The sequence below is a fragment of the Diorhabda sublineata genome, chromosome 5 (genome assembly GCF_026230105.1).
Source record: "Diorhabda sublineata isolate icDioSubl1.1 chromosome 5, icDioSubl1.1, whole genome shotgun sequence".
In the NCBI taxonomy this organism is placed as follows: domain Eukaryota; kingdom Metazoa; phylum Arthropoda; class Insecta; order Coleoptera; family Chrysomelidae; genus Diorhabda; species Diorhabda sublineata.
Genome location: NC_079478.1, coordinates 4,644,044 through 4,659,290, shown reverse-complemented (window position 1 = coordinate 4,659,290; position 15,247 = coordinate 4,644,044). Strand labels below are relative to the sequence as shown.

At 27.4% G+C, this 15,247-nt stretch overlaps 2 protein-coding genes across 4 annotated transcripts in view; one reads left to right on the top strand and one right to left on the bottom strand.

The window, feature by feature from the left end:
• The window catches only part of LOC130443867 (ATP-binding cassette sub-family A member 2-like), a 28,267-nt gene extending 15,694 nt beyond the window's left edge, over positions 1-12,573 (bottom strand). The window contains exons 1-14 of one of the 3 annotated variants that reach the window (XM_056778746.1): positions 12,371-12,573; positions 11,492-11,801; positions 8,077-8,283; positions 5,885-6,147; positions 5,584-5,824; positions 5,152-5,331; positions 4,873-5,069; positions 4,396-4,627; positions 3,496-3,650; positions 3,279-3,434; positions 3,010-3,220; positions 2,702-2,951; positions 2,031-2,098; positions 1,952-1,966 (exon numbers count right to left, since the gene is read on the bottom strand). In XM_056778746.1, the coding sequence (XP_056634724.1) occupies positions 1,952-1,966; positions 2,031-2,098; positions 2,702-2,951; positions 3,010-3,220; positions 3,279-3,434; positions 3,496-3,650; positions 4,396-4,627; positions 4,873-5,069; positions 5,152-5,331; positions 5,584-5,824; positions 5,885-6,147; positions 8,077-8,283; positions 11,492-11,786 (2,470 nt within the window). In that variant the 5' untranslated portion in view covers positions 11,787-11,801; positions 12,371-12,573. The remainder of the gene's footprint in view (positions 1-1,951; positions 1,967-2,030; positions 2,099-2,701; positions 2,952-3,009; positions 3,221-3,278; positions 3,435-3,495; positions 3,651-4,395; positions 4,628-4,872; positions 5,070-5,151; positions 5,332-5,583; positions 5,825-5,884; positions 6,148-8,076; positions 8,284-11,491; positions 11,802-12,370) is intronic. The other 2 variants (XM_056778745.1, XM_056778748.1) reach the window with 2 other exon arrangements.
• A 524-nt stretch (positions 12,574-13,097) lies between these two features.
• On the top strand, positions 13,098-14,918 carry LOC130444513 (m-AAA protease-interacting protein 1, mitochondrial). Its single transcript, XM_056779660.1, has 3 exons — positions 13,098-13,559; positions 13,654-13,818; positions 14,016-14,918. Exons 1-3 carry the CDS (start codon positions 13,197-13,199, stop codon positions 14,274-14,276), a joined length of 789 nt encoding a protein of 262 aa, XP_056635638.1. The 5' UTR covers positions 13,098-13,196; the 3' UTR covers positions 14,277-14,918.
• Positions 14,919-15,247: the final 329 nt, after the last annotated feature.

The window sequence follows — 15,247 nt, the reverse complement described above, 5'->3', positions numbered from 1 at the left end:
AATGATTAGTAAGAATTGAGAATATAAAATAGAGCCTAGTAACATCATAATGTCTTTCAAAAGAGTTGTTTGAATTTTGAATGTTTTGAGTTGATAAAATGTGTTTATCAACTGCCTGCAGATACCAAGCTTGTAAGCTTGGGAAATGTCTTTGACTTGTTTATAGTACAACTTCTTGATTCCATAAAATTCGAAACTCTAAAATTGCTATTAGTCTAATAAAATATTCAAATTACTATCCAAGACTTTCTTTCTGAATTTATCACCATACCTCTAAATATTTATATAAAAAAATGTTGGATGTCATTTGAGGTCAGAAAATAATTGCAAACCATCCCAAAATGAATTATGTATGCTAAAGTGAACTTTTGAATGTTCGACAAGTAGCGAGTTCTCAGTTCCAGAGTTCTAATGAAGTATAGTATTTTTCATAGCTTTAACGAAGTTACATCTTTCCTCCTATAGGGTTCTTGTGTGAACTATAACTTATTCATGTTTGCAATGGAGAGGTATTCTAGAACCAGATCAACTGTAATTGTTTCCTCTTCCCCACTGAATCTACCCTCGCCAGTTTCTGTTAGACCTAATCTCATCATCTGCTTCAGGAGATGACTAGTAAGATGTATCTTGTTTATTCTAAGATCCATATACCTTTTAAATCTAATGGTATCAAAGTACTGGATGAACTTTCTGGAGACATCTCCTTCTAAAACTCTATTATACCGTAGAGAGGTTCCAGGTCAATAAAAGGCGTTAATGCTCCTGTCTTGACTTGACAAGGTTCATTTCTTTTGATTCCTCTATGATTAAGTACCCAGATTAAAGACACTCTATTATTCTTTCCTGTTTTGTCAAGTTTCCTGAAATACTCAATGCCTCGATAGCTGCTTGGGCATCAAAATTTTTGATACTTCACAGAGTTTCTCCTGATATGATGGTTTACCATATAAGCAAAAACAGTGGATTGTATATTGTGCTTGAGAAACAAATGTACAGCATAGAAAAGGCTAGCTAGAGCCAAATAACCAAGTTATTCAACTAAAAGTTTCATAGTTACAAGTAAATTTCAATATACATTTCCACCTGTTACTGACACTTTTCCTCTGGCATAACCTGTCATTCTGTCATTATTAATAGTTATATATGACACATTACAATGACACTAAAACCTCCGTTGATCCGATATACAAGAAAAGGCATTAGTGTTCAATACAGAAATAGGGGATGACCAGCCCATCACTTATAATTATTATTGAATGGTTAATGAGATGGAAAGAAAATCGTGGCTCACTGTAATAAGTGGAATATTATCAAAGGATGCTGAAAGTAGTGAAGGTTTTGAAAAACTTTGTTAAGTGAACTCACAAAAGAGCAGCAAGTAACTAAAAAAACCATCATAGTTATTTTAAAGTAAGAAGACATTAAAACATAATTTTATGGTCTGATATTTCCAATAGAAGAAATCTTAGTGGCAAAATTTCAAAGATACTAGTACTAAAAACTGATTTCAAAGATACTAGTACTAAAAATTGATTGGCTCAATGTACGTAAATTTGATCCAAATTACTAACTTTTATCAGAAGACGATGGAAGAGAACTTTAGCTGAGGTGAAGTAGAGTATCCAGCATCTCAAACAACTATTAATATCCCCTAAGCAGACTGGATGTTGGCCAGCTATTGACTCATTTGAAATATCAAGATACATAGCCTCAAGATCGGTTAGCTAAAAAGAAAACATGCATGTAAATTTTTCGAAAAAAACATTTGGTTTATCCCAAATTTATACAGAACGCCTCTGGTCCCATCAAAATAGGATCAAAATAGGATGAAACGAGGTTCTAGTGTATTGTGATGCTCATGTTATGACTGTAGCATAAAACTTTGGTATTCAGCTCTAGTATTGAAAGAAAAATTATATACAGAAAGTGCTCTATATAAAATTTAAATTACCTTGTATATCCAAAACTAAATTTAAAGAAAAAAAAAGAAATATTAGTAAAACGTCACGTGTAAAAATGCAATAAGTTACCTTTAGGATCCACTGACAAACTATTATTGCAGTTATCGTTATGATGTCCGTTACTTTCGAGGTGAGTTCTAAAAAAAATTAATTAATATTATTACACATTATGAAATACTCAATTTTCCTTATACTGAAGAAACTAAATGCCTACTTGCAATTATAAAGTTATTGCTAATATGTGAAAGAAGATAATATTTCACAGGACTAAAAATACCACTTGATAAGTTGTATGGGGAAATTATAATGTGATTTTATCAAGTTTTATTGTTTTTAATCATATCTGCAAAGTATAAATTTTGGATAAAATATCCACAACGACTAAAAAGAGAAAAGTTAGACTAGTAGTAGTCATAAGAGCAACATAAATTAGAGAAATATAGTTCAACATTGTAATAAACAAGCACAAGATAGAATTGAATTAAAAATACAAACTACAAAGCAATTTCATTTTCCCGCCTTATATCTCATACAGATAAATAGGTTTATGCTATAAATAAGATTTAGTCCTTAGTAATAATTGATAATTGAAAAATGAAACGAGCATTCTTACCAACTATACTATCTAAATGGGATAAAATTGGGAAAAAGGAATCTGTAACGTAAAACAACAAGACCGATACACCTTTGTATGTTTGAAAGTCAAGTATTATTATATACATTAAAGATCAAAAACTCACTTAAGGAAAACATCTTCTAATGAAGTTACTGTTACAGAAATATTTGTTAGCTTTAATTCCGATTTTTTCGTTTCCAAATTCGTCAGTACATCTTTCATTTTTGGATTACTTTCAGATGGTAAAACAAATGTGAGATTATTTCCATCAACAAATTTCAATTGTGCATCATGGATATATTTGGTAACTTCAGATTTAATATCCGAAATGTTAGCTGTCGATTCAACCATTAGAGATAAATGATATCCGATATCTAAAAAAGAAATTACCAACACGTGGAAAATTATTTAAAAGGCACTAATATAACTTACCATATTTCTTTTTAAGGTACATGGGTGTTCCGTAACAATTTAGAGTCCCATTAGACATAATGGCTATCCAATCTGCTAAAGCATCGGCTTCTTCCATGAAATGAGTGGTAATTAAAATCGTCCTGTCGCCTCTCCACTCCAACAACAAATCCCACAGATGTCTTCTTGATTCAGGATCCATTCCAGACGATGGTTCATCCAATATTAAAACCTGAAACAAAGCAACATAGAATTATTTTATATAATGGACATTAATAATTGTACATTACCTTGGAACCTCCTATCACTGCCATTCCCAAACCCAATTTTCTTTGCATTCCTCCAGAAAGGGAATGTGCCATAGAGTTCGTTTTCTTAGTCATGTTTAAAATTTTTAACAGATTGTCTGCTTCAACAGATGCGTCGTCCGACGACATTCCTTTTAACTAAATGAAAGTAAGTAATTGTTAAAAAAGATCAAACAAAGCATTCTGATTAAGGTTTTACCTTGGCGAAAAATAAAAGATGTTCTTTGACTGTTAAGTCAGTGAAAAATAGATTATGCTGAGGACAAAGACCAAGACTTTTACGAATTTCGTCCATATCCCTTTTGGTATCCAAACCATTTATTTTAACAGAACCGGATGTGGCTTGTAGCATACCTAAAATAAATAAAAGTAAATTTTTATGTTCAATAATAATCAATATTCAAAAGCCAGTCCCGCCTTGGTTGGAAAATAAAAAAAATATGAGACAAAAATTAACATAAAAAAATAAAATGAAAACAACTGAATGGAACAAAAACATTGGAAATTTATTAAAATAGAAAAAAAATTAAAGACAAATTAACTTAAAAAATAATAGGGGTTAGTAATATCGTTAAAAACGCAGGGGGGAATCATAAAGACATTTAAAATCCAAATAATGGAACAAAAAGGAACAGAAGGGACCAGTAACTCATCTGGCACCAGAAAAGGTAGCAGATTTCTAAGTAAACGAGTTGTTGATTTTTTTAATTTTAAATTTATAATTCAGTTTTTCAAAATGGTGAAACAATATGAAAGAAAAAGATATTTGAAAAGTATGGAAACAAGAATAAGTAATTAAAGAAATGAAAGACAAATTAATTAAAAACTCAGTGTGTGATCATAAAGACATAGAAAATCTAAATAATGAAAAAAAAGAGGATAAGCTTTGGAGACGAATTGGAAAAAATGACAAGACAATGAAAGAAGTGGGTACAGAAGGGACTAGTAACTCAACTGGCATCAGAAAAGCTAAAATATAGGTGGATATATTTATCAGATTTTGTTGATTTGTTTTTAATTTAAAATTTATAATTCAGTTTTTCAAAATGGTTGCCTCAAAATATTATTCAAGAATGTCGGTGTTTTATATATAACTCACCAGTTATAACTGACATTGTAGTAGATTTTCCTGCTCCATTATGTCCAAGCAATACAGTAATTTGTCCTGCATATATATCCAAATTTAAATTATTGACAGCTACTTTATGACCAAATCTTTTATGTAGATTACTAATCTCAATTCCTTTGCGCAATCCGATTCCATCTTCTATTTTTTCTAATCTCTGCGTCTCGGTGTCGACTTTAACTGTATCAGTTGGTTTTCTACACATCTGTGAATATGTTACTTGGATAAAAGTTTTATATTTAGAACAACAAAGACCGTTGGACAGTTGAAATATTCGGAGATACCAAAAAGCTCTAAAGCATGTTGATTTATGTTGATCAAATTATTCTGACCTGACTTTGTTCAAAAATGGTTGGACAAATCATGTCCCAAGTGGGGATAATTTTTCTTAATTACACTTAACCAATCCATAAACTGAGTCTAAGATTCAAAGAATATTAAGTTAATTACCTTAAATAATTCGATTATAGGGAAAAATATCTTTTTTTTCACTCCGTACTTTCCTGGATTGACACCGTCCATGTAGAAAGTGAAGATTGTGTAAATCAATGTATCAAATATTAGCATCAGATATATATTTAACAAAGTAATATCTTCCGCTGAACCACTAGTCGAATCACTGAAGTTTGACCATTGTACACCAATTTCTACAAAAGTTATTGAAATATCACGTTGAATATTATTTTGAAATTCAAACAGAAGAAAAAACTGTTAAACTAATACATGTACCTCTCTCTTCAAATACAGATATTACTGCGTATCCATAATGTAAAGCCATATTGGGTAATAAATTCAGGATGATATTTGTCGACCATGATAACTGATTGGACTCATCTAATCCTAATGCATATTTTGGGACGAAAAATGATAAAATCCACACCAGAATACCTGTCACCAGTGCTATGGTCGCTGCAAAATATAAATTGCTAAGTTTATACTATCCTTCCCCTAGTTTTTTTTGCTCTAGAAATAATTTTTTTCTAAATTAACAAAAAAAATATATGAATTGTTGTAAAAACAAAGATGTAAAAAAAAATTTGATGATTTTTCGATTTTCTAAAACCAAAAAACGAATTATACTGTAATACTATAAAATTACTTATGTTTCAATATATTTCATATATTTCGAAAATATTTGTTTACTATCATAAATATACTTACGACGACTAAAAAAGGAACTTATAGCGAAACAGAAAGCTATAGCGGCCATGCAGTATAAAATTAAAAAGCAAAATAGTATTCCACCACTTGAGTATTCAATCAATGGATAAGTACTTCCAAACATCGGAACTTTCATTAAGATAATTATAATAGATACAGAGAAAAATATTGGGATCATTCCATATATAAACCAACCCAACCAAAGCATCCATGATTTCATTCCCACCATTTTCATCAATTCCTAAAAATAATGTAAAAATTTGTTCAATTAAAAGGAATAGAAACATCATTGTGTATATACCTTTATTCCGGAATGTTTTTCTTCTACAACTCTCTTAAGGACTGCCGGACATAAAAATATGAAACTGAATAAAGTTATTAATGGTAGGAATTCTAAGAACAATTTTGTTATAGCAGAATCTAATTTGTAAGGCGGATATGGAAATTCTTCAACGACTATAGAATATTTTTCCTCTAAATCTGTTTGTTTTGAATTATATTCAAGAAATGCCATATCCAAGGCCATCTGAACTGCAAGAAAGTCGCTACTTTTGTAAGCTCCACCTAAAATCGAAATATATAAAATTTTAAATATTTTACATTTGGAAATAATTATGGATTATGGTATCTGATATCTGTTGACTTGATAAAAGCATATTTTAGTACCTAAAGCTTATATTTACACAGTAAAAGATTTTTACAGAAGAAAAACGAGGAATGTATCCATGTAAAGTTTTATTTGACTCAACAACAGTGTCGTTTATAGTGGATCCAAATTTAACAACTTTTTATATATGAATATATCAATTAGAGTTTCAAATAATATTGTTAAAATTTTACATAACTTCACGTTGAGTTTTGATAAGTTTAAATATGAATGGTTTGGTTTTCCTGAAATGATATCAAACTTCCTTTATTTTATAAACGATAAAAGAAAAAATATGATAGTTAAAAAAATGTAATCGTGCATTGAAAAATGAAGTCGTTAAAAATTTCAACAATTAATCATGTACTAATAAAATGATTTGTTTTCAGACTATATCAAGGGGAATTGAATAAATATATTGCTACATCTGAAAGAACGTGGAGAAAATTTGACAGACCCTGTAGTTTTAATCAATTACCAAATGCTATTAAATCAATTACATCTTCATATAAATAAATAATAAATTTTAATTAAGAATTAGTATTTTTTCAATTTATTCTTGGATCAATTTTAAATTGACTTTTCTGTGTACCATAAAATTCCAATAAGTTATATTTATTCAAGATTAATCGATATTTCAAGTAATAATAATAAAAGCTTGGATTTAAACAAATACAACTTTATGTTGGAGTATAAATTTAACAGTAACAGCGACGATAAACCTCTGGTATCAGCCAGTGAATACAAACAACCATTTAGAACGCAATTCATGGAGTGATAAAAATACATATAGTATTTCAGTGAAATGAACTCTAACGAGACATATTAGTCCTGCAATTTGAATATGAAAATTTTCAATAATAGAATTATATATATATTACACAAATATTACATTAATACAACCAAAATAAAATGAATAAGATCATTGAAATTATTTCTGTTCCAGTTAACTGTTGTCAAGAGCTGAATTTTTAATTGAAGCTACATATATGATCATATGTTTTTAATTTGTTTAAATTCTACATTTATTAGGATTATATATACCATACATCGCTTATTTTTCTTTAAAGCACATTTTGTATTCATTTCAATTTCTGTTTCGTCCAAAGTTAGATATTATAATTTATTACAAAATGGGTAGACCATCAATGGTCAGCAATTTACAAACAACACATAGTAATGGAGAAGAACAATTGACTTATGTGGAGAGTGGTGATTTTAATGATAGTAGCAACGAAAATGAAGATAATATAATTGTAGGCAGTTTTACTTGACGGAATGTATTAATACAAGACGACAAATGTTCAACAGATAATAATAATTAACAGTAAATCCTCACCAAATTCGGTGAATTAATCTAAAACTAACACAAAATAAATTTGTTGAAATTATAGATTTATAATTCAATAACATTATTGTGAAAAAATATGTACAAAAAATGGGTACAATTTTTATAGACGTCAACTTTAGTTCAAATCTCACTAAGCAATAAATTGACTAACAAGAATGGGTTCAATCTTGTCACTGATTGACGTACATCTAGTTCACTTTTTCCTGAGAATTAATCTATTTAAGAAAAATTTACACTAAATAATTTCAAACCTACAAAGAAAATCTCAAACTCCAGTTTATCAAAGACTAATTACTTATTTCAAGAACATTTTACAATAAAATCAAATATCTTGATTTTAGGTTTCTTTTGATAAAAATCCATTTAAATTAAGTTTTTTTCTAAATCTATGGAAAGATACCTAAAATCAAGACAAATCATCACAAAAGAGCAAAAAATCTAAGAAGTAAAAAGTTATTCTAAAACAATAATTTTTGAATTCCCATATTTTACTTACCGATACCAGGTTGGAAAGAATAAGCATTCTGATATTTGTCTCCTGTGGACAAAAATTCTTTGTTAAACGACCCAGATTCGTGATATCTTAATTTATACTTCAGATTCTTCTTATCTTTGTCATCAAATATAATTGCTATAATTGTGTAATTCGAATTTTTGTAATAATATTCCAGTAATTCTTTTTCAGTACCAAACCTTTGTACTTCTGTAAAGAAAAAAATTTATTCAGTTTATTAAACCATCTTTTTCAAATGATCAATGAAAGAATTGAAAATTTTACTGATCCAACAGTAAAGGCATTATATAATATATATAAATATTTTATTGATAGTAAAAATGTACTGATATTTCTTTTTTGTGAATTCTAAAACTTTATAGGTAAGGCCAGGCCAGATATCATACAACCAACACTGACAAAGACTAAATTATCAGATATTGTGATAGAAAATATTTTGTAATATTTACAATTTACAAATTAACAAAAAACTGATTATATTGTAAGTATTTTTATGAAATTGCTTTTTTATCTATAGAATTTATAGCAGAAAATTGAATATCATAATTGACGAAGAAAAAATAGACAGCTTTCATTAAAAAAATATTATCAACAACTACAAGGGAAACCTAAATATCAACTCATTTTAAATAATATTTTAATGTTAAGTAAAGTAAGTTTTCATTATTTTCATTTTTCCACTAGAATATACTGTTGAATACAAACAAGTTGAAAAGGTGTATAAATTACAAACAAAAACCTGGTACAGGTGTTTATCTTTATTGTAATTAGATAGTTCAAAATGAAAAAGATGGTAAGTCAGTTAGGATCAAATTTTGAAATTATTTGAATACTTCGATACTAGTTGTGTCTGCACTGTTATCAAGAGACACCTGCAAATCTTCAATATAATCAAAATGCCTTTATGCTCTTTGTCTTATAAAATTGTAATATATTCATTTATTTATTCTTTTGATTGACTTTGATCATTGTAGTTGTACTTAACAGATCGAATTAAGTAGTTTGTGAAAATGTTTTTTCTAATTAGAAGTATAGAAGTTACTAATACTTTTATTCTCGGACTTTTCAATCGTGGTTTTTTACATAGATATTGTATACAGGATGTGGCGTCATTATTAATTTTACTAAATGAACCCGAGAGTATTTGGTGTATAAATTCTCATTAGGATTCCTTTTTTAGATGATGTAAAGGTTAAAAATTTATTTTCATTTTGTTGGCAACAAACTTTTCCTTAGTCCTTAACTTCCAAATCCAAAAAATGTAAATCTTTGAAATTTTCAAGATTTTGCGAGTTTTGATACAGCACTTGATTGTGATAACCTGATTCAGATAGATTTGTTCATTATGCATTACACTCAACAAAAATTAAGTTGAATTAGTTCATCTAACTTTTATTAGATTAATGTAAATACATATTTGAAAGGTATAATATTATATATTGAAAGAAAATAGCTGTAAATTGTAAATAATCATTTTTATCACATTCATAACCTTTATAGATTGGAACATATCAAGGTCTAACCACAACTACGACAAACTCATTTTAATAAATAAAAACACTGCTTAGGGTTTTTCAAATGACGAGAAAATAGGTGGGTTGGAGAAAAATATGGTATGAAATTGTTTCCCAATTATCTCAACTTTTTGTACTATTTTCTCAACAAAATTTAAAACATCAATATCACTTTTCTTAGGTAATAAAAAATTCTATTTGTGTAGTAACAGCAATAAAAACCTCAATTTTTTGAACTACAAGCATTCACAACAATTATGTTGATTACTGAAACAATTAATTAGCACGTACAATGTGAATAATTACTTATTTTTTACTAATATTAATTTTTTTCACTTCATCCTTATAACCAGTACCCCATCAATTATGAGTGAGCAATTATTTTTTACACAATAAAAAAATACATGGCCAGACATTTTTTTTTATTTTTTCAAACTTCTACTAATGCCTTATAATTTCAGATCCCATCTGGATTGTTGTTATACATTAAGTTTATAGTTTTCTGTAATTTGTAATATATTTTTGTATTCAATAAAATTTTACAATATTTTAAAGAGTTTTAGGATTTCAAAGAAATAGTTTTTCATACAAATTCAAATTTTAATCAAAATCTCCTGAATTTCAGTAATTTTAATTTTAGTAATTCTGTAGGATTTTATCTTGGACTTTCTAAGATTTGGAAATCTTCCAGGAATTTTTCAAAATTTCTAAGGATTATTTTTCTCGAATTTCCCAGAAACTCTTTAAATTCTTAGGAAACTTTATGGAATTTTTATTAATTTTGAAGGATTTTATCTCGAACTTTCCGATATTTGGAAATATTCCAAGAATTTTAAGAAATTTCAAAGGATTATTACAATTTGTCACATTTCAGAAACTTTACTCAATTTTTACTTTACTTTACTTTACTCTTTTCTAATTCTGTAGTGTAACTTCTCAAATTAACAATCTTTCAAGGATTTTTAGGATTTTATAAAAATATTCCCTTTTATCGCAAATATTCCTTTTTGTTTTCTGACTTTCTTACAATCTCTTTCCCATTTTCAGAAATTTCGAGTAATTTTTAGTAATCCTGTAGAATTTTTTCTTAATCTTTCCAATATTTGAAAATCTAAAAAATTGTCAAAATTCCAAAGAATTTTTCTCAATTTCAAAAGATGATCACATTTTTTTGACATTTTCAGAATCTTTTTTCAATTTTCAAGGATTTCAAGGAATTTGTTTTAAATTGGCAGCATTTTTTTCTTGAACTCTTTAAAATAAAATAATGCATTTTTTGCAAATATTCCTTTTTTTTTCAATTTCCAAAAATTTTAAAAAACATTTAAAAACTTAACAATCCTCTCAAGAATTTTCAAAAATTGTGTCACGTAATTTCATTTGTTACAAATAAATAATTTGTCAACATAAACTAAAATAGAATGAAATTGACGAATATTTAATAAGAAATTGGTAGATCAGATCAATCAAAATAATAAGATAATGAAATCCACCTATCTGGTGTCAATACTTGTTAAACATCTTCTAATCAATCAAGAAGTTGGTTATTTTTTCTTTGATTTTTCCATTTTAGAGAGCCAATAATATGTTTTAAATTAAGGCATGCAAAACATATAACAAGGGGGGAATTATTGTGCATCTATCAAGAAACAATGTGCTTGATAAGAATCTTTATTCATAAATTTGTTATCAATTAAAGTGAATTGAATTTGAACAAAAACCTGTATGAAATCTAATACCACTTAAATAATTATTTCGAGGCACTTTTAGGTATTAATGATGATAATAATATCTACTATGACTATTTTCTAGATTCCTAATTTTAATAACAATTCAACATAAAAAAATTAAATAGAAATTTATATATATGAAAAAGTACTTACGGTCACTAGGTAGGGACAACTTAGCATGCATTTTACTTATTAAATCTGTGTAGTAGTCACCACCAGGTGTATACAGGATGTAGGTATTTCCAACATTAATACCATAATTTATTCCTTCTTTGTAATTAAATGTTGGATCAGTGAATTCAACTTTATTTAATCCTGAAATTTGACTTCTGCCATATGCTATGAGCAAAAACAAACATACTGGTAGCAATGCTTCTATTATTGTTAAAAACCAGTGTCTCTTCCTAATTATAAGATTTTTCCACACAACAACCTTTATTTGACTCATTTTTATGCAGGTATGCTTAAAAAATTAGAATGAATTAAAACAATTAGTATTCTCACTTCAAATCAATACCTTTTAAAATAACTATTAGTTTTATTTAATTGATAATACTGTTAGAAATTGTTTTATAAGAACATCTTGGAACAGAACAAAATACAAATAAGAAACAAAAATTTCTACATTTTTTCTGCAAATAAGAGAAATATCTTTTTTGCATGTTCAATATTTAACCTTCTACATACAAATAGTCAATGGAGTACATTTAAATAATTTTATTGTAAAAAAGTAAATGTGTTCACTAAAATAAAAGTTTTTATCAACGTTAAAAAAGAAATGTTATTGAAATCTGCTTTGCATAACAAACATCAACTGACTCATACATAACTTACTGTTAAAATAATGTATAACAGGATGTAAAGTAATATTCAACAAAATCTATAATAATTTATGAATTTTCATATTGTCAAGTTGACATAAGACGAATTAAATCTTGGAAATTAGGTTCTAGCAAACAATGTTCCATTATAAAGTTAATATCTAATGCGTACAATATGTTTTTATCTACTTTTAAAAATGTGATTAATTACCTTATATATAATTCCATAAATTGTACCCCATTTTAATATATCTATCAATATATCAATGTTTTTAGAATGACAATGTAAACATAATATACGTGTTTTTAAATGTTCAGTTCTCTGCCCATACAAACTATCCCATTAAATACAACAACTAAAACTGAAACAACTGCAGATTACTCGTATCCGTTGAAAGTTGTCATCGATGTGACATACTAATGACGTATAAAAAACGGTACTATATTTTTCACAAACGCAAATAATTTGACGTGATGTTTTTGAAAAATTTTTGGCATTTTGGATTCTATTTTTAAAATATCTGAATATGTACTTATAATTTATTAGAACAGTGTTGTATAACTTCCATCTTCAACATTTGACATAATCTTTAATTAGTAATCAAGAATCATTTACTAATTTTGAGATTTATTAGGAATGATAATAGAGTAATTTCAATAATTAATGACTTTTTTCCTATATTAAAATTACGGTTTTATGGAGTCATCATTTATAATTATATAAACAATGGAATATGAGTTATAAAGATTGGAACGATGACATATTTATGTAAAAACTAATTGTAATTAATGACAATATAGTTACTGAATACACTTTTTACATATCTTGATAGTATAATTCTGTTTTCAATCTCAAAAATCATTTTTCTATTCGATAATTCAAAAAGATACTAAAAAACTTTAAATCAATGTGGCTGAGTAAACGATAGTAATGAGGCATGCAAAATAAAAGAGAAGAAATTGGCAAGATAGCGTATTGGTTCTGCTTAAATATAAATTTGTTTTTTAATTAAATATTTGTAGATAAAAATGATAAAATGAGTGCCAATGTGATTTATAGAAATCTTCGAAATTATAGTAATTTAAATTTGATATTGAAGCGCGCGGTAAAAAATCAACAGTTTTTCTTTAAAAAAAATGGTTATACTACCTTAAGCTCACCAACTTTAAAAAATAATGTTGAACAAAATTTCATTAACAACAGATATTTTTCAAATGAAAATTCAAATCCCCCTTCAAATAAATTTCCTCCCTTATTACCAGATCAACCCATAGTTATTTGGCCGTCATTGATAAAATCTATTAGAAATTTTATTTTAGCAAATTTTATTATTAAACCTTATTTAGACCGAGAATTTAGTCTTGCAGATTTTGTAAATGCTTCGAAAAAGGCAGTTGAGGTATGTTGAAGTACTTAATGTTTATTCAGTTTGTATAAAGTCAGTAATATATGTAATTGAATTCAATAAAGACTGTCTACAAATTGAATTTTAGGTAATTTCACGTAAATTGGCGGAAGGCGACATTAAATCATTGGAGAATCTGGTTACGAATGATATTATATCTAGTTTGCAAAAAGCACTATCCCTAATGTCAATGAGCCAACGTGAACAAATATCAATAGACACTGATGATATATATTTTTCGTTTCCTTATCAGGTACATTCATAGTTTTCTTTATTATATTTGATATTATTTGAGATGTCGAGAAAGTTGAATCCTAGTTAATATTTTTTTGTAAACATATGATTGCTTTTCCTTATTTGAAAATAACAGAACTTTAAGTTGCTTGCCACTTTTCTTCTTGATGTATACAATTCACAGTATATGTATCCAATAAATGATTTATTTTACAGATTGGTATTATATTCAATGAAGAGGGGGCAGAACAGAAAAGATTTGTTGAAATAACTATGGTTTATCATTCACTGAAAGGTTTAGCCAATATGAGATCTAGAGGTGAAGAACCACCTTTAAATATGGGTATGCTTCCTGAATATCAACAAAGAATTTCAATATGCAACTACAGATTTATTAGAGAATTCACTAAGGGTGTTGAAGGAGATTGGACTGTGAATTTATTAAACCATTTTAAACCTGCTGATGAAAATAAATAGGAATTAATATTTGGAAAATTGTAACTGTTTATAGTAAAATATGTTTTTAAATTGTTTTTATTTCTTTAATCCATGTAGGTATTTTCAAATTAATTTAAAAGATGTAATTTTAAACTTCAATTAGAACAATTTCTTTTTAAAAGTTTTTCCACATTTTTTTTTGGACGAACCACTGAGGTGTAATCTCAAGAATTAATTTGTTGGTTTGTACATAGTTTGCACCAGAATGTAATTGATTTGGTTGGTTCCTTATTTGTTTTAAATAATCTAGAGGCACTCACTATTGTAAGTCTCTTTTTTCAATTCAGAAAATAAACCCATTAAACCAACCTACAAGGTGGTCTCGAATTATATACATGAATTTCTAGGGATAAAATAGGGATATTCTTTCATACACTTTTTTCTAAAACTGAAAAATAAGGAAGATTTAGATGAAAAAAAGTACATGAAGTAGTACCCTTTGTTTTGAACAAAATATCAGCTCTAGAAATTATTGTACATGATTGTGGATTACTTTGTAGATATAAAGTTTTAACTTATTTTCAATGAACTTTTTTTTAGTGACTTGGGAGTTTTTCAGAGTTGTTTAAACTAAGTGTAATTTTTTATTATTAATAGATGACTATATAAACAAACAGAAAATCTTGACCATTTATTCATTCAAAAGATAGAACAGTTTAAAACAAATTTCACACATGAGGTAATTAATGACATAAATATTTCAATGCGAGAAAATCACTATCGATGAACATTACAATATGCAATATGAACAGTCAAATAGTTCGATTTTTCACGGCTTGGCCAGTGATTATGTATAAAAAAATACTAGTGTCAGTGTAGCTTTAAGATGTACCACCAAATATATGTCATATATACTATATACCATGTGGTGTTGAAAGTTTGCAAGATAATTTCAGATAGATAAATGAAATTGACAAATTACTGTTTTCATTGAAAAGTTTGGACATTTT